The sequence below is a fragment of the Crocodylus siamensis genome, chromosome 4 (genome assembly GCF_052110815.1).
Source record: "Crocodylus siamensis isolate JL-2025a chromosome 4, ASM5211081v1, whole genome shotgun sequence".
Classification (NCBI taxonomy): Eukaryota; Metazoa; Chordata; order Crocodylia; family Crocodylidae; genus Crocodylus; species Crocodylus siamensis.
Window position 1 is genome coordinate 41,311,434 of NC_143398.1, and position 23,808 is coordinate 41,335,241.

General features: G+C 44.3%; 1 protein-coding gene across 6 annotated transcripts in view; it reads left to right on the top strand.

The window, feature by feature from the left end:
* The window catches only part of POT1 (protection of telomeres 1), a 190,923-nt gene that overhangs the window by 99,463 nt on the left and 67,652 nt on the right, over nucleotides 1-23,808 (top strand). For all 6 annotated transcript variants that reach the window (XM_090042161.1, XM_090042162.1, XM_090042158.1 and 3 more), the window contains one exon: nucleotides 16,510-16,800. In XM_090042161.1, coding sequence (XP_089898287.1) covers nucleotides 16,510-16,800 — 291 coding nt within the window. The remainder of the gene's footprint in view (nucleotides 1-16,509; nucleotides 16,801-23,808) is intronic.

A 23,808-nucleotide genomic window follows, 5' to 3' on the forward strand; every position in this document is an offset into this window, starting at 1 on the left:
GATCCCTCCTGCCCAAGTCAGTGCATAGAATGGACTATGCTTCCTTAATGAGTAGGTATTCAGTTCAGCATAGATTCCAAGCTTTATTTACTCCATATTATTCAAACCATGCTCTAAAGACAGAATTAATTACATTATGGGCTTTTCTCATTATAACATCTGAGTGCCTCATGAACATTAATTTTCTGTCATACTACCCACTGAAGTGATGCAGTATTTTGCAGTTAAAGAATTGGTGCACAGTGAGCTATTTATCAGTGTATATTGTTTTCGATGTTCAAAATGCAGCTGCCATTGACTTCAGTTGTAGCGGGTAGTCAATGTTATTTCAGATCAGACCTAAATTATTCAGTTTGGGCACACTGGAAGTAAGAAACATGAATTTAGTGCCCTTCACACCCCTCACCTATCCCCATTACAGGTTTTGTTTATGTGACTTGCCCACATAGTGCGGGTCCAGACAAGCATGCATGTGCATCTTGCAGCATCTCAAACCCTTTTGAAATGCTGCAAGAGGCACGTGAAGGAATGAAAAAATGTTCCTGGTGCTGTAAATTTGCGGTGTGGGGACAAAATTAGACCCTTGGATATCCAGAGGTCAAAAAATACCCTGGGTGAAAAAAGCAGGGCAGGGCACAGTCCCAGAGTGTGCCATGAGGAAACCCAGGAGTCGGTCCTCCAAGAGGGATGCTCTGGTTTCTGGCCAGAACGTCTATAGCTCCTGCTGCCCAGCAGGCGGGGCATGAGCCCTTACCATGCTGGGGCAAACAGAAGCATGGCAAGCATCAGCACCCAGGAGCTGTCATGGGTAGATAAAGGACATTGGGTTGGGGGGGGGGAGGGGTATGGATGTAGGTGGCCATGGGGAGTGGTGGGGGGATATCGGGATTATGGGGAGTGGTGGGGAGATGTGTGGTTTGTGGAAGTGCTCAAGTGGGTGCCGTTGCACCCCTGCTCCCCCGTCCACTCCCCACGGCACTGGCAGCATCAGGCATTGTGGCTGTATCCCAGCTGCAGCTACAGCCAGCGGCAATGCGGCGGGACCTGGGCTTTATACATGCTGAAAGGAACCGGCCTGAGTCTCATGGTGACGAAGCCACTAGCGCACTTTGTGTGAGGGGTGCCAGTGGGTTTTTTGTGCGCATGTGGGAGCTTCCCCGCTGCCTGCTCTTTGCCATGTGGCTGAGTCCAGCCCCTCTGCTGGCAGAGCAAGGGGAAGGGTGAGATCAGCACTGCCTGCCTGGCTCACAGCACTGTGAAGGACAGGGAATCAGTTGCTGCCACCAGCAGCAAGAGAGGAGAGGGGGGACAGGGAGCCAAGCTGGCATTACCAGCTGTCTGAGTCTGTGTCTGCTGCTGATTCTCTTTCCTGAGCATAGCTGCTTGCCTCTCAGGGCTTGGAGTAGTGAGCTCCTTCACCCTTCTCTCCCCCTTCCATCCACACACGCTCCCCTGTCCCACTTGAGCACCACAAGAGTGAGCGTCAGGCAGACCTCTGTTCTCCCCACTGCTGCAGCTCCCCCTCCCTCTCAGCAGTGCTGATGGAAGGGAGAGGGAGGATTGAAGGAGCTCACTACTCCCAGCTCTGCCAGGCAGGGATGCGCTATGACCTGTTGTAGGCACAGCGCCATGCCCGTATGGAAAACTTGCCCAGCACCACCCAGCCCAGGCTGCAAGGCTAACAGGAGCCACGCATCCCAGAGCTGTGCCTCCCAGTCTGGTCCAAAGCTGACCTAGCAAGCTGCGCTGGGCCAGGTCCCACCACACACTTTGTAGAGGGGCTTGAGTGGGGGCCACTGCACACCTGCCCCCCCCCCCCACCTGCTCTCTGCAGCACTGGTGGCATCAGGCAGTGCAACTGTTCCCTGGCTGCAGCCACAGCTGTCTTCCTGGTCCAATCCAAAGCTGCGCTAGCGAGCCACACCAGGCTGGGTCCCACCATGCATCTCCTCTCCACACACACCATGGGTCTGGCAGTGCTGCTGCTAAAGGCAGGACCTGCATGGTGTGCAGGAGGGATGGCATATTGTTCCAAGCCGGCTCCTGCCACCATGGAAGCGGACCGGCCTGGCAATGCAAGCGGCCCCAGTGCTGGCAGGACCTGGCTCAGAGTGACACGTCGTTCCCATGAGTTGGGCCAGCCCCCAGGTGACAGTGCAAGCAGCCCCTGGGCTGCAGAAGGGCATGTGGTGCTGCAGCAAGCCGGGCTGGTCTGGCAGCGAGCAGCACAAGTGGTGTTGTCTCTGAGCAGTTTGGGGCTGCACCGCACCATGGTGGGGGGGAGTTGTGGGCCATGCGTGGGGGGGGTGGGGCAGGGGGTCTATGATCCTACAGGGTGACAGACCCTGCGGGGAGGCTGAGACTCTGCAGAGGGGAGCTGGGGCCCTGTGGGGGGCAGTCCATGTGCCCCCACACCCACATTCCCCCTGCAGTCCCCCCACACCTACCCACAACTGACCTGCATCCTCCCCACATACCCACCCACATGCCCACCTGCATCCCCCTACACCCCTTCCCACTCCATCCTCCAAACCCCACATCCCTCCATCCCATCGTGTAAGAAGAAAGCCAAAAAGCACACATCAACACAAATAGATATTTAGATTTTGTATTATGATGATAGAGACACTGGTAAGGCTTTCAGATTTCATTAACGTTGTAAATATATGACTAAAACATTGCCCAACTGATCCATTGTCTGTCTGTCTGTCTACAGTGGTCTTGTGTTCTAATTGTGGAAGAACATGGATTTTGGGGTATTTTTAAGAAGTGGATTTGGGATGCCGCAGCAGTCCAGCTGGCACAAGGGGCTAGTTTCCGCAGATACCACTTGATTGGGTGCCAGAAGCTTCTGTCTATATGTCCATTCACTTACCTTGGACTAAGGCCCATCCAGCTAACTAGTAGCTCCTTTTCACAGGGGCTACCCCAGAAGCTGCTGAGAGCAAGTAGCCCTAAGCTGCTGGCCAGTGCAGCTTTTTATACTGCTGGGGCCAGCAGAGGTGCTGGCCCCAGGCTCTAGCTCCCCTTGGCTGCAGATCCGGGAGGAGCCAGGCATGGGCTATTTTCCCCAAGTGGTACAAGTTGCCCCACACCAAAGTGCATGTCCAGGCACATGCGCTGAGGCAAAAAGCCCTGGCTCAAATTTGCACCGTTTCTATTTGAGCTACTGCAAGTGCACGTGCTTGCATGTGTGGACGCACCTATAGGAACTTTGTGGCAAGAACAGGAATAGAATGGAATTGTTTATGTCCATCATATTTTTCCCTAATTCTGTTCTTAGAAATGACCAAACAGTTAGCACTGAAACTTTTTGAAACAATTCACTTTTAAGAAGACAATCAATATGGAAAATTTTGACTTAAACAGCTAAATTATGATAATGATTTATAAAAACAGTACCTTCTAGCGAGAAGTGTCAAACAACCACAGCTGTAAATAACAGTACTTTTCTGCTTATGGTTAGGGAATTTGTCTTTTGCATAACCTTTTTCTGTTATGTAGGGCCCCTCCATGCATTACATTTATGCTGTGATTAATGTGTTTAAAATGGCAAACCAGCCATTAAAATGTTCCACATGTAATGCAGGTCATTTTTATGGCTGATTTGTATAGAACTTAAATTGACCATGTGGCATGATTGTCAGAATAACCCAGGATAGCCTCAATCTACAATCTGCCTGCCAACAATGAATTGATTGACCCAGGATAGCCCCCAGGGAAAACTTAGTTCTCCAACTGAGTCTGGGGCTGCCCTGCAGGGGCAGGGAAGAGGTGGAATCCATGGTAGCATGTAGTAAATCAGACGGGAGGAATGTAGTGGGAGGAACTGAAGGGCAGCTCTGACAGAGTTGTAAGGCATGTCATAGAGGATCATAGCTTTGAACTGGACTCGGGGCTGTCTGGGCTGAGGTTCACCCAGGTTTGGGGCTGACTGCCCAGGGTCAGCTGATTATCTGTCCTGGGTCTGGGACAGTCCCAAAACATGCTGAGCTGCAGGCACCTGACTTTCAACTTGCCAGTACAGGAGTAGCCTGAGATTGAGCTCTCCAGCTTCCCTTGTACTGGCAAGTAGGAAGGGGACAATTAGTATCTGACGCCTGATTTCATAATCTCACCTCCTGCCATACATATGTGGCATGGAAAAAGGCATGATGGTTGGGATGGGGGATTAGATCCCCCATCGCACCTTTAACTGAATATGTGCTGGGGGGCAGACTTGAAAATCTCATCTAACAAAAGGAGCTTTTGTTGTCAGTTTACTTTCAAGTTGATCGATCCTTTAGTTTTTAAGAACATAATAAACAATATCCTCACTTGAGTGTTATCAAAGTGTGTAGTGGACCTCATCTTTGAGGAACGTTTCTAAAACATTATCTGTGTTTCCTTATCTTTTTAAATCGAATGTCAAACAAGAAACATCTTCCCAGTTGGTAAAAACAAAACAAAACAAAACAAAAAACAACTAACCAGAAACAAACAAACAAAAAAGTGAAAGTATTTTCAGCAATCTTCATGAATCTCTACTGCCCCACAAATTTGGGGCAGTTTGTAACATTTTGATGTAAACTGTTAAGTAAAATGTACTGTGTATTTAGTTTCCCTTTGAGCTTGAATCTCTTTGCTTTTTATTCTGATAGTAAAGAAAGCTCCTGCTAATCATGTTTTCAGGCCAGCAATAAACAAGGATAGTGGAGTATGAGTCTCCAACTTGTCTATGTATGTAGGTGATTTTTTCATTCTTTCATGAAAGTTCATTTTGTTTGCTTCCATTTATACTTTTCTTGCTATGCTTTTATTTTGTGTGAGTGTATTATACCGAAGATGTTATAACAGTGGTTCCCAAACTTTTTCGTATTGCAAATTCCAGATTTACCAACTGCCCACGTACCTCTACAATTATTACATATTATGCCATAATACAATTTCTCCTGCATACCCCCCCACCGAGATACTTTGCATGCCCCCAGGGGTATACATACTACAGTTTTAGGAACCCCTGTGCTATAATGTAGAATGAATGTATAGAGAAATAATGTAGTTAAACAGATATTCGTCATTTTTCCAATAATGAAAATAGCCTCTCAGTGTGTTTTAATGAAATGAGATTTGAAATTTCATATTAATTAAAAATGTTCAAATATCAAACATTAATATATTGTAATCATGTTAAAGCTAAGTGTATTACTGACTTTTTCTCACTCTGAAGTTTAGTTACTTATCCTAATCAGTGAGTCCAGAATTTGCCTACGGGGAATTCAGTTGCAATATGGACAAAAGTACATTTTAGCTGCTTTAAAACGGGAAGTTTAGTTCCTGCTTGAGTGTAGTATATATCATGAAGGATCTGCTTAAGGCATGCAGATGGGAAGAAAAAATCACAGACCACTTGTGGCATCCGGTGTCATGGCCAACCCCTTGTATCCTGCCCCTTGCTGCTGAAGCGCCAGCATTTTATTTTTATTTGGACCGCCTCCCCAGCAATTCCATGAAAAATCTCAAGGAACACTAGTTTTCTCAGTGATCATGGAAGCCACCTTCTTCTCAGTTTCCAAAGAAATTGTGAATTGAGTAGATCCCTCTACTTGTTATGTGATTCTGTAGCAGTAGAAATAAGCTAGAATACCTTAATTTGGGCCTTGAAGGGCGCAAGGGGGAAGTGAATAGGTCAAAATGTAAAATATGTCCAATGCATGTATTCAAACAGTTTGAGGAATAAAGATGATGAACTGGAAGATGTAGCCTGCGAAAAGATCTATGATCTGTTTGGCATCACAAATCATAGGACCATTCCTATGACTGGAATGTCAACCTTGAGGGTTACACTGATTCAGAAGGACAGAGTTTGGAGGAAAGGTGGTGTTATTATGCAGGTCAAAAAAACACTTGTTCCTTGGTTCCAGTGGAAGAATATAGCAGAGCAGAATATATTTGGGTGATGATGAAAGGTGAAAGATTCAGCACCAATATAATGGTGGGAATTTATTATAGGCCACCAAATCAGTAAGTGGTATGGATGAGGCACTCTTCAAGCAGGTGATAAATCTGTCTAAAAGCTATGAGATGATACTGATAGGAGACTTCAGTTTTCCAGACATCTGCTGGAAGAAGTATGCAGTCAGATAGGAACTAGCATGACATTTTATAACTTGTGTGGAGGAAACTTTCTGTTTCAGATAGTAGAGCGTACAGGTTAGGGGATCATCTGCCTTGGATCATGTCCTGACCCACAGGAAGTTGTGGCTGCTCCATTAATAAACCTGGGGGAACTCCTAACTGATAATGCAAAGAAAGCAGGTCTACTCAACAGCTACTTTGCCTCAATCTTCACAAAAAATTAAGCTGCCTGCAGACACCTAAGAAGAATTGCACATATGCCTCTGTGGGCTGCATGTGAGGAGTGGGGTGGGCTCAGCTATATGGGGCCGGTGGCAGCAGCCCGGGGGGAAGGCAGGGGACTTGGGGAGGGGTGGCTATGGGGAAGTTAAGGTGAATTTTGGGGTGGCTAGTACTGCTCCCCAGGCACTGCTCATGTTTCTGCTACATATGTCGGTGTTTTTAAGCCTTCTTCAGAGGCTGCGGACTTTGACTTGCGTGTGCCAATGTTCTTGCTGGGACTAAAGCTGAGGTTTCCTGGCTAGGGGGTCTGGCCCCTTTGCTCAGGGTCAGACTGATGGGCATATTTGGGGTCAGGAAGGAATTTTCCCCATGGTCAGATTGGTATGGACTTGTGGGGGGTTTTGCCTTCCTCTAGTGGGGGCATGGCCCTCTACCTGAGATGTCTTTCGCGTATACTGACAACATTTCATGGGATCAGGACACTGACTGCCATGTTTCTGCTACTTTACCTTTAGCAGGTTAGTGTTTTAGGTCTGTGTTGTATTAGGATTGACGGTAGTCTTATGTAGAGTTGAGAATATGGTTTGGATAGGGAAGATCCTGCCTGAGGCAGGAGGTTAGACTAGATGACCCCTGGAAGTTACTTCCAACCCTAGTTTTCTCTAATTCCAATTTTTACTGGAATCAGACTAACATGATCTGGTTCAAATTTAGCTTATTTCAAGCTATGTGACATATTATCTGAAGGATCGAGAGTTTATTTATGATTTTTTAAAACCTTGTTTAATCAGTGATTATTTCCCCCTTATATCCAACAAGCTTGTGTCCTGAAGCAGTATGATTCTATGACACCTTGAAAAGAGAAAATAAATCTCATCTACCCCAGAATATTTTTAAAGTATAGTATTGCTGCTCACATGTGACTCCCAGCCATTATTTTCACATTAAGTGTCCAAGATTAATTAAAGCTCAGTTTTAATGTGTTTTCCTGAATTATAGCTCAGTTTTAGAGCATAAGCAAAGGTGACAGGTTTTCCAGTAAATTTTATTTGATATCTTGACACCATATATCAAAAACGGTGAATAGTCAACCAGAATATTTATTGCTAGAACGGCAATTTGTTTTGGGTTGGCTAATGATACAGCTTAAAATCATATGGGAGCAAATGACATAACTGCAATAAACAAATGAATATTGTAGTCATGGCAGGTTAATCAAACAAGTACATACAGATTTATTCTGGTGCCCTTTTCATCCTGGATGTGCAGAAAAATCATGCAAGAGTGGACCTGGGGAATTTTAACATGAAGTGCAGTGTTAGTGTTAGTTTAATCCAAGAGTGTCAAACTCATCATGCCTCCCAGGCCAGTTGTGGCACTGAATGATGTATCCAATGTGCAGAGTGAATCCAGTGCACACAGTGTGTTGGTGCATTCCAAGACCCATAGGTTATATCTCTGACATCTCCATTTTAACTCGATTGCTAACTTTTAGGGATTGGTGGAAGCAGGTTATCCTAGCATGGGATTTCTTTCATCTTCCTCTAAAGCTTATGGTGTTGAACACTATCTAAGATGTAGTACTGAGCCAGGTAGGTGTGAGGTTCAGCATTATGTTTGTTACCCCAGATTAGGAGGGACCATTTCTAAATTTGAAAGAATAGTTTAATATCGATGCTTTTTTCATCCTTGACATGCCTGCTGAGACTACTGATAAGAATGCCAAGAAACATCGATCATGCTGGTGACTGTTCATGTGCTGGATATGGGCACTTGTCTATGGGACTTGGACAGAAGCCAACATGTTTATTTTATGTAATAAATTATTTTAATAACTGCATAGCAGTGAAGAGAACTATGTGTGATCATGCAATAATAGGGAAATAATTTGGGTGCAAGCTCTGTTTACTGTAATGCATTTGTACACCCCTGAAACAAAGGTATGTTACAAAGTTTGACAAGATCAGGCTAGATTAGCAATTTCTGTACAGCAAAGAACTGGAAATTGTCAAATTGGATAGAATTGTGTGGAAAAGCCTTGTGCTGTATTGTCTCTAAATTACGCCTTGTTAAGTGCATCCCATTTTAGGAGCTGTGGATATTCTTTTTGAATCAATTCTAAGAAGAAGGGTACCTGCAGCTGCTTTTAATAATTCATTTTTGTTGACATTATATTTAAACACATGCACAAATACTTAATTTACTTTAAGGATACAAGTTATTTACTGAGTTACTGAAAATTACTTCTCTATTCCATTGCCAATGCCCTGATCAAACAATCTAGGTGATTATGGATATACAGTACTAGGATAAAGACATTGCAGTATTAAAATCCAGATGTAAGAAAAAATAGACTGCTTCAGGTATCATGATTATAAATTGTGATTTAGTACACTTATAAGAATGTGAAATGTTTACAAACTATAACTTGATGTTTCACAATACAGCTTTTTATCAGAAAAATATTTTCATAAGAGCAATAGAGTGGCCATTAATCCTTTATGACAAAATTTATCAGAGAATCTGATTTAAATGGTCAAGTTGCAATCAGCTTGCGTATTTAGTACAGTAAAAATTAACTTATACTATATTAAGATGTTGAGATTCAGTTCATGTGTACATTTCACTACAGGTACACACATGCTCATGTACACAGGCTTTTTGTTATAAGAGCATCTGGTGCAGTGCATAGGCACCTTGCGCTGCCTCATGCAGTGTAGTGAGGGCATAAATCATACTGCATGCTTCCTGCCCTTCAATTCCTCTCATAGTTGGCTCCAGGCAGAGCTGCTGCTTGCTACACAGACTTCAGGTTTTTTTGCGGTAGAGCCATTTTGTGTCTGTTCTTACTTTTTCTTTACTTTATTAATTTGTCTGTGTAGTTTTCTCATTTACTTGATTTTGTTTTTTGTTGGCTGAAGGAAATCAGAAAACTTTGCAAAGACTAAACTATAAAAACTACATGGCTGAGGTTGAAGCTCTTTTTTTTGTCTTGATCAGTGGATCTCATTGTTTCTGGTAAAGCATGGCCTTTCAAGTTTGCCAGGGTTTAAGCTCTGACCATCATGTGACAGGTCTTGCCTGCAAATCAGAGACATGTCAGGTGTCTCTGCTACCTGGACAAGCACATATTCCTGAAAGGCATGACATCTGTATACCTTTAACTTCCCAGATTGTGACGTCATGTTTAAGATTTACCTGCATGATGAAATGCTTGGGACCAGCCCTCCCCTTGTACCCAGCCCAGTTATTCTAGACTGCCTTCTGGAAGGGAAACAACGAGCTATCTCCAAGCTCTATCAGGGTCTCAGCCCATTACCTATCTATGGAAGGTCAGTTGTTTCTTATCAGGAGCTTTGATGTTCATCAAGGGCCTAGTATGTTTTTTTTTCCTGTTGAAGATCCAGTCTTCCAGAGTTTGCCCAACCCTGAAGGGCCCTGCTGTTTCATATATTGGCAATCTCCTCATTCTTCCTTCTGTCCATAAAGACAAGCTTATAAGTAGCTGTCACTTAAATCAAGAGGGTGGGAGGTTTCCATTTCCTTTACATACCACATTCTACCCGGACAAGTTTTTTTGAAGGCATATTATAAGTTCCTGCCAAAAGTGGTTATGGAGTTCTCTCTGAGTCAGCAGATGCATGGTATTTTACCCAAAACCTCAAATCTTCATAGAAGAGGCATTATTGCACATGTTGGATGTTAGGAGGGCTTTTGCCTTTTATCTGCAGGGAAGCCAAGCTTTTCAGGAGAACTCCATAGCCAGAGCAGAACGATAAGAGTACAGCAATTTCTATTATGATCTCTGGATCCTAACTTTGAAATTGTGAGTGCAGCATCCTCAGTGATAGTCAGAACCATACTCCACCATTGCTCAGCAACAACAGTGGCCTATATCATAAGTATTTCCATTCCAGACATTTGGAGCTCCAGGTCTGTCTTCACCAAATATTGTGTCATTGCTGACGCATCCAGATAGCACCCTGCAATGTTCCTGCAATCAGTTTCAATTAGCATTCAGGGTATTTTCTCCATGTGAACAGGGCAAGCTTGAGAGTGGAATGTATATGTGGACATATACTAGGAGGAGAAAGATGTTATTTACTATAGTAGCCAGAGTTCTTCATTAGGTGTTGTCTATATTTACATTATCATCCTGTTCTCCCACCCATCTTTGAAAGGTGCGCTGTGTGATTTTTGTGGTTGAGAGGAAACAAAAATGCTCACTGCCCTTATGTCTTCAGTGGAGGGTATGAGAAAAAGCAGGATGTGGGGGGGAGGTAAATGAAAGCCTGTACTGAAGCATGTAAGGAATATGCTGTGGGCAAAGCTTCTTGAAAAGCACCAGCTAGTAACCAGCCTCTCTTTTTTTCCTCTGGATGCCTAATAGCTACAGGCAGTATACTTTACATGTGTTCAGCTCAAGAAACTACTTATCTGAGAAATATCTTTGTAACATGAAATATCATTCTATATTAAAAATTAAACAAAGCCTTTTTTCAACTACCAGCCATTCTTTTATGAATTATGTAAATTATGTGCATGATTCTGAATTTAAAGACTTTCAGGTTTTAAATGTTTTTAAATGTCTAATCCAGCCCCAAACCAATTTCAGATTTATTTTAGGAATTCTCTCTTCTTAGTGTAGTAGCTAATAAATTAGATTTCTGTTGTTTTTGTGAAACATTTTATGACATTTTAAGCTGATCTACAACTTTTTCAGATACTTTGAAAGTCCTTTGCATTTCACTTGCCTTTGAAATTTAACAGTCAGCTTCATTAGATAATTTCAGTTATCTCAGCTTTATATTTGGCTTGTTAACATCATCCTTTTCTCTCCATTTAACTAGGTAAGTAACATTCCTTGCTGTACAAATGAATCTAGTTATACTTGGCTATTGCAGGTCTATTTATAAAACATTAAAGATTAGTAAGTCTTGTGTAAATATATTTAAGATGAAAATCTGTCCTATTGAAATCAATAGAAGTCTTGCCGTCAAGTCAATGGACCTAGAATTTCATGATTTTATTCTCTACTTAAGTTTAAAAACACTTGCCCAGCATCTTGTTCAAACTGTATGTGAAGAAAGTTGCTTACGCATTATGCACCATCTGTTCTTTTTTTTTCCCCCCGTTCAATAGGTATTTTTCTGTGGTGATCTTTGTCATTGCAATATCAGAAATTTTTTCTAGCACTGCCTCATTTTTACAAAAAAAAAAGGGGGATGGAATAAAAAATTACTGATTTTGAAACAAATGTTGGGATTGGGGGCAGTTTGGCAGGATCAGAACTGCTTCCCAGGTTCAGAGTGCCAGGTCCATAGCGGGGTTTGTTGGGAGTTGGAGTGGAGGGTGTTGGATTGACCTAATCAAAGGAAAAAGAGCACCTCAGTCATTGGTGCTGATCTACATTAGGAACTTCTTGTACTACATACCATTAAATCTGCTTAATTAATCATTGGGATAATTCCTCACTTTGTTCTTATCAGTTAGTAAGGTCTGCAGGTGGGTGAACTAAGTCTGTACATGCCCAGAGTAGTTTTCATACATGAAAATTACTATGGGTACATTTATTTCAAATCCATTTACACTATGTCAAAGTTGGTATTTTTTGGTCACCTGCATTTCGCATTAACAAGCCTTTCCTGGTCCAACAGACCAGCAGACAGCTTCACTTCTTAAAGTAGCTGTATTTAGAATTATTCATATTGTAAAGCAGGCAAATATCTATCCTTTTGACTAGGGAGTGACAACAGCTTTAAAGTATCTGATACTTTGAACTACCCGATATCTATCTAATGAAGTTTTCCTGTATAACAAGTAGTGCTACTAATGAAAAATAATGATGCATAATTCTCAGGCTAGCTTTTCTTTCCTATATGTAATGTAATTTAAATATTAAATGGTAACTTGTGGTTATTTGACAATTTGTTGCTGGTTAGGACAATTTGGCTGCCAACTGTTATAGGTCTTTATTTGTGATTTTGGTTTAGAATATGTCAGTTATAAGGCACAAGTCAGAAGAAATCATTTTCTATGTTAGCTGGTCCATTGTTCTAATGTTAAATTGTTTCCACTCTAGAGAACTTTTTTTGTTATTGTTGCTATACCTCCCGTGTTAAATTGTCTTTTTTTTGTTGTTTACTAAATGATGCCAGCACACACGGTTTCCCTGATGAACAGTATTGAGACCTCTTAATGGTTTCCCCACTTTCCCAAACTGAAGGAATTTCACAGAAAAATCTCTTTGCTTTAAGATTTTGCAAGTGTCCTCCATTATGCCACTTGCAGAATACCTTTCCTTTACTGTTTAATTACTGAACTTTCTAAGTTGTTTTCAAATGTATTAGACTATGATTACTCAGAGATTTCAGAAGCATGATACTTATGAAAAGAGCAATAAGGAGGTCATCATTATCAGGAGTTCCTTGTCTCCAAGACTAATAGTGCCTCAATGCAGGTGATGAAATTAGGTGCAGTGAGCACATGAATGACTGCAGGCCTCTTGACTCTGCACCCTGAGTACTCTGTGTTGCATAATTCTCAGCATCATTCAGCATCTGAACAGGTCTGTTGCTTTTGTACATTAGAGCTCAGATTATATGGATCCAGGGTGCTTCATGGCCCACTTAACTTACATCAGGTTGCCAGAGTAAGGATGAGCTACTCAGCTGTTTGGTACAGTTTTTTTTGTTTTACTCCACTGTGTTGTAACTTGAGAGCGATCTCATGCAGCTCACTGAAGAACTGGTACCCTTTGGAATAAAAGCTGTGGCAAATGATTGAAGCACCCTTCTGGCCCTACAAAGCTATTGGTTGTGGCTGTCTAGCCCCACTTTCTTCACAGTTCTTCATTTGGTGAGGAACCTAACCCTGAGTAAAATCCAGGTTCTGCTGTACGTTTCCTCACTTTGATGCTTTATTGCTACTTCTTTTTAGCTAAGAAGTGAAAAGGGTTACCTGGTGGGTTGCGCTTGATCAAGTATACCTTTAGGAGATCCTTGCTCACTTGCAGTTCCTTCTTCTTTGGTTCAGTTCACCACAGGATGGCTCCTTGGGTCTCTTTCATTTAGCCAAGCAATGTGTCTGGCCAATTAGAACTGGGCTTTCATTATTAATTCCTTGATAGACATACAGTCAGCATGACACAGGACCTCAGACATTGGTCATCATCTTGTACCACCTCATTTGGAATAGGCTATGAAGGTGCCCCTGGTGGAGCATCTCCAGGTGACAGGTATACTATAAGAATATAGAAGGCCTGAAATCAAGGCTATAGTTGGGAAAATAAGCAGGGATGAAACAATAGGTTTGAAGTCTCCCAACATGTGATAATCTAGGTTCCTGAATTTTTCTCCTTAAGAAACATAGGAGACCCACATGTCTAAGTGGGATAGTATTGTATTTACCATATCGAAGCAGCCAAGTAGTAGGTCCCTGATAAATTCTTAAAGAATAAGTACCGTATTTTTCGGACCATAAGACGCACTTTTTTCCCCCCAAAAGTTGGGGGGAAAACGAGGGTGCGTCTTATGGTCCGAAGGTGTGGTACCCCAGAACATTTGTTTGCGGTCCCATGCGCCCACTTACTGTCCGCTGTCCGCTGCCATTCCCATGCTGTGGATTGCTGTGTGTGTGGGGGAAGTCCCGCCTCCTGGAGTCTCAATGTCAGTCAGTCAGTCAGGTCACATGATCGGCACAGCGCACGCCTCCCCTGCGTGTGTGTGTGTGACACTGACAGACTGACAGGATTAGAACGTTGAGACAGGAGGCAGCTAGGTACGGTACCAGGTAACGTCCCGGCCGGGACTATGTGATGCAGCACAGTGCCCTGACAGGCAGGCAAGGAGCCCGTCATGGCAGGAGAGACACACATAGTCTCTCCTGCCATGCAAAGCCTTGCCTGTCAGGTTGGTTGGTGCCCTTTAATAGTAATACCAAGCGGTATGAGTCAAACTGGGTGCGTCTTATGGTCAGAAAAATACGGTACATTAGAAATAAAGCCAAAACAACTGTGAGAAGGATACATTTGAAATACCACACATAATATTGATAATGCATTTGAAATAATTTTGATAATAGATGAATGAATACATTTCATGAAAAAAAGCTTTTCTTTCCCCTTGGTGTGACACAGTTTGTGTTATTCTGGAATATAATGTTGATGTCAGCAGCAAAGCTTACAGGCTATCCATTTTTTATTTGTTCATATCATTATAATACAAGCTTACTACTTGTTTTGGAAGAGAGAGTTGGTTAATTATGAAAAACCTAGACATTCCAAATTAATTCCTTTGTTTCTGGTACTGTTGTATTTAAAATTAGAGGTCAAAAGATTAATTTTTCCTAAAGGTAACATTATAAATTTTACCTAATGAGATGCTTCTACTTCCAACTGTCAAGTCTAGGGAATGCATAAGTTTGCGTCTTCCCAGAAATGATCCTTAAAGCATTTATACTTTTAGATAGAGCTTATGCCAAAATAGCAGAGGATTAAAGGGCTTCCTAATAGCAGGCTCTCTTTAGATGCTTTGTTTATGAATTCAAAGGGTTTTTTAAAGTTGATTTGTCTACATTATAAACTGTAAGCTAGAAGTGTTGGCAACTTCTTGGTCCAGTCCTGCTGTTAAGAACACATGCACTATGTGCACTGGATCTGGCAGGTTGAGGTGAGGGGAAGGTCTGTCCCATGGGGCCAGATGCATTTGACACCAAGAGCAAGTACCACTGTGTTGGATGTTGTTTTTTCAGGCAGTTGACATTTACCAGACTGTTGATGCTTTGCAGTACACAGACTGGTGTCGTGAAAACCCTTAAATCTAATTGTTGGTCCTTGTGCTACTATGATGCCGTGTAGGTTTAAGTTGAAAGGACCACAGCAGAATACTGAAATACAAACTTTTTGATACTATAAAAACAGTGTTATAATTTATTTGATTGGGATTGTGTAAAACTTTAAACTAAACCTAAAATTTGAGGTCCAAGTTACTTGGCACTGTCTCTTGTCAAGTCTGTTAGAGATTTATGGGAGAAGCAAAAGGTTTTCTTTTGGTGCCATCTGTTGGACCAACTTGGCCTTTCCTGCCCAAGTGGCTGGACGCAATGTTCTGTAAGGTCCCTTCCAGCTGCTACTAACTATGAAATTATGAAGCAACTTTGTATGTCATTATCTCTTGTAATTCCACTATTTTCTATATCTCTGGTATGTTTAGCTGCCCTGTAACCTTAACGGTGGGAACCCTGTGCTGGTTATTTTATGGAGTAGATTCAGTATGCAGAAGCTAGCCTGTAAAAACAGTAAAATGGTGAAAAGAGTTATTCAGAATATATTTTACCTTTCACAACCCTATCTCAAACAGGGTCAGCTTATTTGTTAGGTGAATTGGGCCAGGGCTGCCAGCTATGAATTGTATCACATACCTAAGACAGTAACATCACATACAGACTGCAAAATGTTAAGAGAACTCTGCCTGCCATCTGAAAAAATACATCAGGATTTGAACACAGCAGAATGTGTTGCATGTTAGCAAATCAACAGTTAAATCAGGAGGCTGTCAGACAACCACTGTTCAGAGCAGTAGGAGCAGAAGTATTCTGAGTCTATCAGCTCCCATTTTAATGGGAGTTACACTTGCAAATCAAAGGGAAAACGGATCGTTTCTGTTGTGTAGCTCACAGAATGGCGCACTTTTACTATCGTGGCTCTAACTGTACGTTATTAGCAGACAGCATGATTTAGTGCACAGCACGCTTTACTGAAATTTATGACATCTGCAATTTAAAATACTAGTCTGCCGGGTACCTATGACAGGTCACTTTGCCCCATGGCTCAGCATTTCTGTCAGTGAAGTAATGATAATGGGTCCGTCCTTTTTGAAAACAGTTTGAGCACTGCAGACCTAAAACTGTAGTATAATTTGCATAGAGATTTTTGGCTTCTGCCTGAGAGAGAATGGTTGGTGTTAGATTCTATTTTTTATGTATGCCAGGCTTGTTTTATGGTTGTATTGGTTTGGGTTCTTTTACTTTGGTGCCTCCTACATGCGTTCTACATATTGGCAAAATAAGAATGTTCAGTAGATATTTTATGCATGTAACGAGACTGAAATATTTCGTATTTTAGTGCGCTGCAGTCCAGCCTAATTTTTCTTTTTGTTTTTTTTATTGTAGATTAGGGAATACAATGGACAGATTCAGGGGGTTACCAGCATTGGGTTTGCATCCTTGACGTTTGATGGAACCCCAGGAGCAGCAATCATTCCTCGAGCCTCTAGTAAATTGTACACTTTCACAGATGAAGAACAAAAAACAATAGAAGAACTACGTGTTTGGGGATCCAGTAATCTTTCCATCTCTGGGCCAGCAGTGAAATTGTCTGGTGTTCAGCCAAAGCTGTATTTTGACCTCACTTGCCAACTTATAGGGAAAGCAGAAATGGATGGATCTTCCTTTCTTCTCAAGGTGGATTTTTAAATATTTAAGTATTTGTTAAGTTATTTATTTAATCTATTCTCTATCAAGGCATTCCATTGGAATGTCTGCAGGATTTAACTGAATACAGTGTGTAGCACACTTTGTAGAATAAGAATGGATGGATTCATTATGCTGTATTTTTGATGGATTTCAGGTGCCCTTTAGGTATGCATAAGTCCTCTGGTGCTTATAAAGAAACAAAATGCAAAGTGTCACACTGCAGGAATGCAGTTTCTGGGGACTAATCCTTAATATCAGCTAAATAAAAGAAGATTTGTGTAATTTTCCCAGATTAGCAAACTGTTACAGTAGACAGATTTTATCCTGAAATTCCTCTGTCTCTTCATTGGCAATCATGAGTTTATACTTAAAATATTAAAAGTGATTGGCAGAATATTAAAAATCTGATGCTTTTCATCTCAGTATTTCTGTTTCTGTATGGTAGCACCAGGAAACAATTGTCTTTAACCAACTTTAATGTTTTTAGGCAAGTAGCAAATTTGTGCATTATTGCTTTTGTTAAAGTAGCGGAGATGTTCTCATGCAGAACATTATTTACACTATAAAGAAAAGAATGTTATTTAAACTGCATCCTATAATATGTCCTACAGCTCTTACAAACATTTTAATTCAAATGAATGTATGTAATGGATGTCAAACAAAGCCGATTAAAATGTATTTCAGCACTTCATGAACTGTAGGTAAAATGTTCATTGCTCATTACCTCAATAAGTGCAAATTCATGCTGAGAAATCTTTTATAAGGGCATACACAAGTGATTCTTGAAGTATCATCTTTACTTCACTTTCTATTGTTTGTTGCAAGTTTGAGTCATGCTTTTTGTCAGTTTTATGTAATTCAATGAACAGCTTTGAGGGGGAAAATAACTGATGGACTTGTAAAGATAAAAAAAAACTGAAGAAGCCAGACCATTGTAGACCAGTTTATTACACTAATAACCGTAACCTTGACAATGTCATTTTTGCTAGGAATACCATAAAAATATTAACTACGTAAAAAATATTGAAATTTAGAGGTCAGACAAACTTAGGAAATCAAGGATATATTGAATGTTGTCATGGCATCACTTATCCATTCCTTTTTGCCCACGTGACACAGTGTTTCTGATTTTATATCAAATACTACAAGAATTATAATACATTTTGCTGTTCTTTAAGTGTCTGTAAAACTACCCTTCTCTTGATTAAGTTTTTGCTCTTGGTAAGGGACAGCAATTCATTTTGCTATTTGGTGATCTGAGACAGACCAGCTTCTCAGTGATTGCATATGTATATCTAAGTATATATGTTTAAATATATGTTAACCACGGACAGGCATTTCACTAATAGCGCTAAATATTTCCTTTCAGCTCTACAAAAATCAAGAACAAAGCATCTCACGGGACTAGGGGGGAGCATAGCAAAACTATCAGGAAATGCTACAGGCATTGGAAATTTATGGTTTTTGAAAAGGGGGGTTATTTGGTATGCATTGTCCCATTTAACTTAGCACCTATTTTTCTCCAGGTAAAAAGAAAATAGAAGCTTCACTAATATGCTGGGGGCTAGGGCTATATTATTCAGTTTAACATCAAAGTAAAAACAAATGTAACTTCACTGGAAGTTTGAATGAGTTATAAATTGGAATGAATTAAAAACAGGGCTGTGAAATACAAGCTATATTACCAGGAGCAGCTAATAGGCAGCAGGATTGCAGAAGACTAACTTGATTACTGGAATATCAAAACCATTAAACAGAGAGGGTCATTAACACCTGTAGAATAAAGAGTTTGGAAGGAACCAGGTAGGTCAGGAGTATGGAACGTTTTTTGGCTGGAGTGCCGAAAAACCCACAATGCCTACTTTGAAAGGTGCCATAGTGCCAGCATGCCAGAAAAACAGGTTCTGGATAGCTGCTGATAGCTATAGAGCCTGGGCTGCTTGCAGGAGGGCTTCCATCCTCCCAGCCGGCTGCTGGGAGCAGGCCAGCCTCCATGGCTATCAGCAGCTACCACGAACCTGGGCCAGCTACAGCTGGGAGGCTGCAAAGAACTGCTGCCTCCCTGCCCTGGCTGTCTCCCAGCTCTGGGAAAACAGCAGGTGCCAACACTGCACTTGCTGGGGCCAGGGCTGTGGGCAGCAAGGGACTGGCACTGTGGGGCCAGGGCCACCCAGCAGCATGGGGCTGGGGCCAGGGCCCAGAGGCAACATAGGGTTAGAGCTTGGCCACGGACTGGGACCCATGGCGGCGGTGGTGCTGGCTGGTGCTGGGCCCGCGCCCACCAGCAGCACGTGGCTGGGGCCTTCGGCAGCGCTGAGATGGGGCTGGGTCCCACACAGGTTTACGGGTTCTGGCCCCATCCCGACGCTGCCGATGGCCCCGACCTGGCAGTGGCACTGTGCTCGGGCCCGTGATGGTGGTGAGGGCTGGGGCCAGGCCCACTGGCAGCTGGTACCACTGCCGTGGCTGGGGCCTGGGCCCAGCTCAGATTCCAACTGGCTGCCAGGGCCTGCGCAGGCTCCGGCCCCATCCTGACACCGCCAACGGCCAGGGCCCGGCAGCAGCATGGGGCTGAGGCTGGCAGCAGCAGCACGTGGCCAGGACCGGGATGGTTGTCAGTGCCAGGATGGGGCCTGCACAAGTCCACGGCCCCAGCTCAGCAGCGGCTGGGACCAGCAGCGGCGGTGGTGCTGGCTGGGGCCGGGCCCGCCGGTGGCATGTGGCTGGGGCCGGGCCTGCCTTCAGCACTGGGATGGGGCTGGGGCCAGGACCAGGGCCCAGCCCACCAGCAGCACCAAGATGGGGCCGGGGCCTGTGCAGGTGCATGGGCTTGGGCCCCGGCCTCATCCCACCACTGCCGACAGCCCCAGCCCAGTGGCTGTGGTGATGCTGGCCAGGCCCACCGGCAGCACGTGGCTGAGGCCGTCTGTAGCGCCAGGATGGGCCAGGGCCCATGTAGGTCCGCAGCCCTGGCCCCATCCCAACACTGCTGATGGCACTGGGTTGGGGCCGGCCCGCCAGCAGCACGTGATAGGGCCTGCAGCCGCGGTGGTGCTGGCTGGGGCCTGCCAGTCAGCAGCACAAGTTGGGGCAGGGACAACCTGGGCTGAGTTGGGGCTAGAGGCTCTTACCTGTCTGTGTGGTGTTCCAGGGCTGGGGTCAGCAGCAACACAAGGCTGTTCCTGGGCAACCATGTACTGCTCAATCTGGGCACGCCTCTTCCCGCCCCTTGGGGCAGGAAGCAGCTCGGATGCCAATGAAAACCATGTTGCATGCCATGTTTGGCACACGTGCCATAGATTTCCGACCCCTGAGGTAGATTTTAATGGATTCAGTTGACATACTCTGCTGCCATTGGCAGGCAGTTGGTTTTAAACTTTGGGTGAGTTAGGAATCAAAGGGGATGCAAGTGTAGCCCTCTGGATCTGACCCTAGCTACAGACCAGGATTTCTTTGGGCAGTATGTTTTACTGGACCAACTGCATAGTTAGAATAGAGTTAGACAAGTTTTCAAACTCTAGACCGTTTTAGGTCTGAAGAGGAAAGCAAGCCTGGCTATAGTAAAATACAGTTGGTAGAGCTGTGAAATGTGAGGGTGGAGAGAGATCCCCAGGGGTAGCAGACAAAGAATTAACAGAACAAAAGAAGCTGATTACTGGGACATCAAAAGGGATGAGGATCATTATCACCTTTCAGGTGTGGGAAGAATTCAAGAATTGGGTAGGTTATAATGTGCCATACAACCAATATCCTTGGTTCCTAGTGTTCAGCCAGCTTATGAATTTTTGTTTCCAAGTTCACATTTTAAAGGTGTTAGGTGTGGGGGGGGGGGCTCTAGGTTGCTGCCCAGGCCCAGAGTGGGACTCCTTCACACCACCCCCAGGGCAGGGGGAGGCTCTGTTCCATGCTGGGGGGGAACTTTTCTCCCTCCTCTTTCTCTCCCCATAGAGGCAGCAGAAGCACAGAGCTCAGCTGGACAGGGTGTGGCATGTAGGGACCCCACACAGTCTCCCCATGGCATGCAGCCCCACTGCCTGGCAGCAGCAGCAGGCGGGGAGGTCAGGATGCTCATGGCCGGTGCACAGGTCCAGCCAGCGCTGCAAGTGGGGAGGGAGTGGAGCCTACCTTATCCCCACAGCTTTGCTCCCTGAGCCTGAGGCTGCAGTGGGGAAGCCCAGAATTAGAGCCAGCTGCTTCCTCTGCTCCCTGCTTTGCAGGTAGAGCCAGCTGCTTCCTCTGCTCCCTGCTTTGCAGGTCCTGCACTCTGCCGTGAGTGGAGAGAGCCCTGCCTCCTGCTTCCCCGCAGACTCCAGTGCGGGTCTTTCCCTCCTGTAAGTGCAGAGCTGCAGGCACAGTAGAGAGCCGCGATAGAGGCAGCCAGTACTATGCTGGGGGCAAGGAGCGCAGCCTGCCTGGGCACTACTATTCCTGGGGCTCTGCGCCGTGCCTGCAGTTCTGCGCTCACAGAGGGAAAGCCCTGCACTGGACTCTGCAGAGAAGCAGGGGGCAGCGCTCTCTCCACTTGCTGCAGAGTGTGAGACCTGCACAGCAAGGAGCGGGGAAAGCAGCTGGCTCCAGTGCGGGGCTTCCCCCACTGCAGCAGGCTCAGGCTCAGGTTCAGGGAGCAGAGCCGTGGGGATAAAGCAGCTTCCACTCTGGAGCCATGCCTGCACTGGGCATGAGCACCATGACCTCCCTGCCTGCTACTGCTGCCAGGCAGTGGAGGCTGCACCATGGGGAGAGTGTGTGGGGGTCCCTACACCCACATCCTGCCCAGCTGAGCTCTACGCTTTGCCAAGTCTGAACCAAACCTCACTGGCATTTGAAACAATCCGGCACCATCATGTTAGAAATGGAATATTGTTAGAAATGGAGTATTGTTAGAAATGCACAGCTTGCATCTTGCGCCTGATAAGAAAGAAACACTGCCAAGGACTTTTCTCCTTGCCCAGCCTTGCCACAGCTCTTCTTATACTAAATCACAGACTCTCCCCCAGCTTCTCCTAGCCTTTCTCATGCAGATTACAGAAGCTGGAATTCAACTGACTGTGTCCTTGAAAGGGGGAGGGGGGTTTAAACTCTTGGTGACCTATAGAACTTTCTGAGCATGCTCAATTAGCTGATGCATATTTACCTCTCCGCCCTGCATACTTAAGTAGTTAATTATAATATACATGCGATGGATGTAGTGATGTAATCACATATATGTTTGTATGAAACGGAAATGAGCTGTAAGAGTTCCTGTTTCTGCACACGTGCCCAGGAGGAAAAAGATAAATAGAGCCTGCAAAAATTCCTTGGTGGATTCAGAGTAATCTGAGTCTTTGACTCTGCTCTGACCCTATTTGCAAATACACCTTTTGTGCCATCTGATGTATGTGTGTCTGTGATTTTAGTGGCCTCCAAGAAACGGACCGCAATTTTTTTGCAACAATCATCTGAAAAACACAGCATGGATTCTCCTCAGAAAACCTTTTGTTATACTTGACAGATAGCTATTCCTGCCCAATCAGCATTACTGACCTTTGCTGCAAGCTTAGCAATGGAATCAAGCAAGAACTCATGAGTGGTTTGTATGCAGGTACTCAGAGGCTCACTGAGTGTGGTTCAAGGCTGCTGTAAGTAGAAAAAATACATAGCTGTGGTGGAAGGGGCTGTTAAGCAGCACCGGAACGCTACAGGGCATTGTTTGCTGAGCCACACTCCAGACAGCTCTGTTGGAAGGTGCAAATGGGGTTTTCGTGACACTGCAGGGTCATGAGAAGCCCAGGGCCAGGTGCAAGCCCAAAGGGTGCTGGCAGAACATAAGCCTGTTACACTTGAAAGCAAAATCTCTACAAGCTATCACCTCATGGAGAGACAGGGACACCTGCATTTCCTCTCTTACTTTGGAATTGTCCACATCAGATTCGTTGACAACAATCTGGAGGTTGTTGGCACATAAACTTCCAGATCATGATGGCAACATATTGCTCCATGGTGAAGGGTGCCCTTCTGCTGATGCCCTGTCATGCACAGATGATGCCAACTTAGTGGAGATCTACATTAAACTAGACCACCACATCCTGAAGCTTTGATGCCACAAGTTGTCATTCCAGGCCCTCAGGATGATACTCTTCCAGTAATTGGTGCTTGTGTAACATTCCCCAAAGCACTAAAACACTGTCTGTGAGTGGACCTGGTGTACCCAAGCCAACACAGTTTACAGCATGGCATCATCCTCAGCTATGTATCTGTTGAGGGACAGGAGCTGGGAATGTAAATGATGAGTCTTTGGGAGTGAAAACTGACCAGTGGTTTGCACTCCCAGTGAGAGTGGGGGCTGTCCCAGGGAGAGGAGAGGAGAATGAATGGTAATCAGTCAGTTAGTGGTGCCTTTTGAGCTCAGCTGTCCTTAGGAATGCCTGAAGATGAGGTGTCCCCCCCAAAGCATGTTGCGATCAGCCTCATGCTTCATCAGCCTCTTGGCTGTAGCAGTACATACTCTCACCATGTTCTGCGGTGCTCCACATGATGGGCAGTTGAACTGTTGTACATGCAGGTTATGCCGTATCTTTACGGTGGTGCAAATTTTCTGGAAATTCTAAGTGCTTCAGATGACTGCCTGCCTATACCCTTAGTGATAACCGGTGTTGAGTCCTTGTAAGCCCTGTGATTTTCAATCAAAAGCATATTAAAAGGCTTTGATTTGATTCCAAGGCTTTGTTTTACCCAGGCCTTTATTCCATTTGATGCTCAGTCCAAGTGTGCCGAATAGTCATTAACAGTACTGTGCAAAGTGATAAGCAAGCATGGTATGATATTATTTTCACAGTGGTATAACATTGTTAGAGTAACAGGGCCGACCTGTGGCACTCTTGCCACAAGCAACAGAGGTAGCCTCTCTGTGTAGCATGCAGCAAGGGAGAGACGAGCAGCACAGCTGCAGACAGGGTAGAAAGCAGAGTAGCAGATCATGCAAGGAGTACGAGGCCAGGAGCACAGGGCATGGAGCTG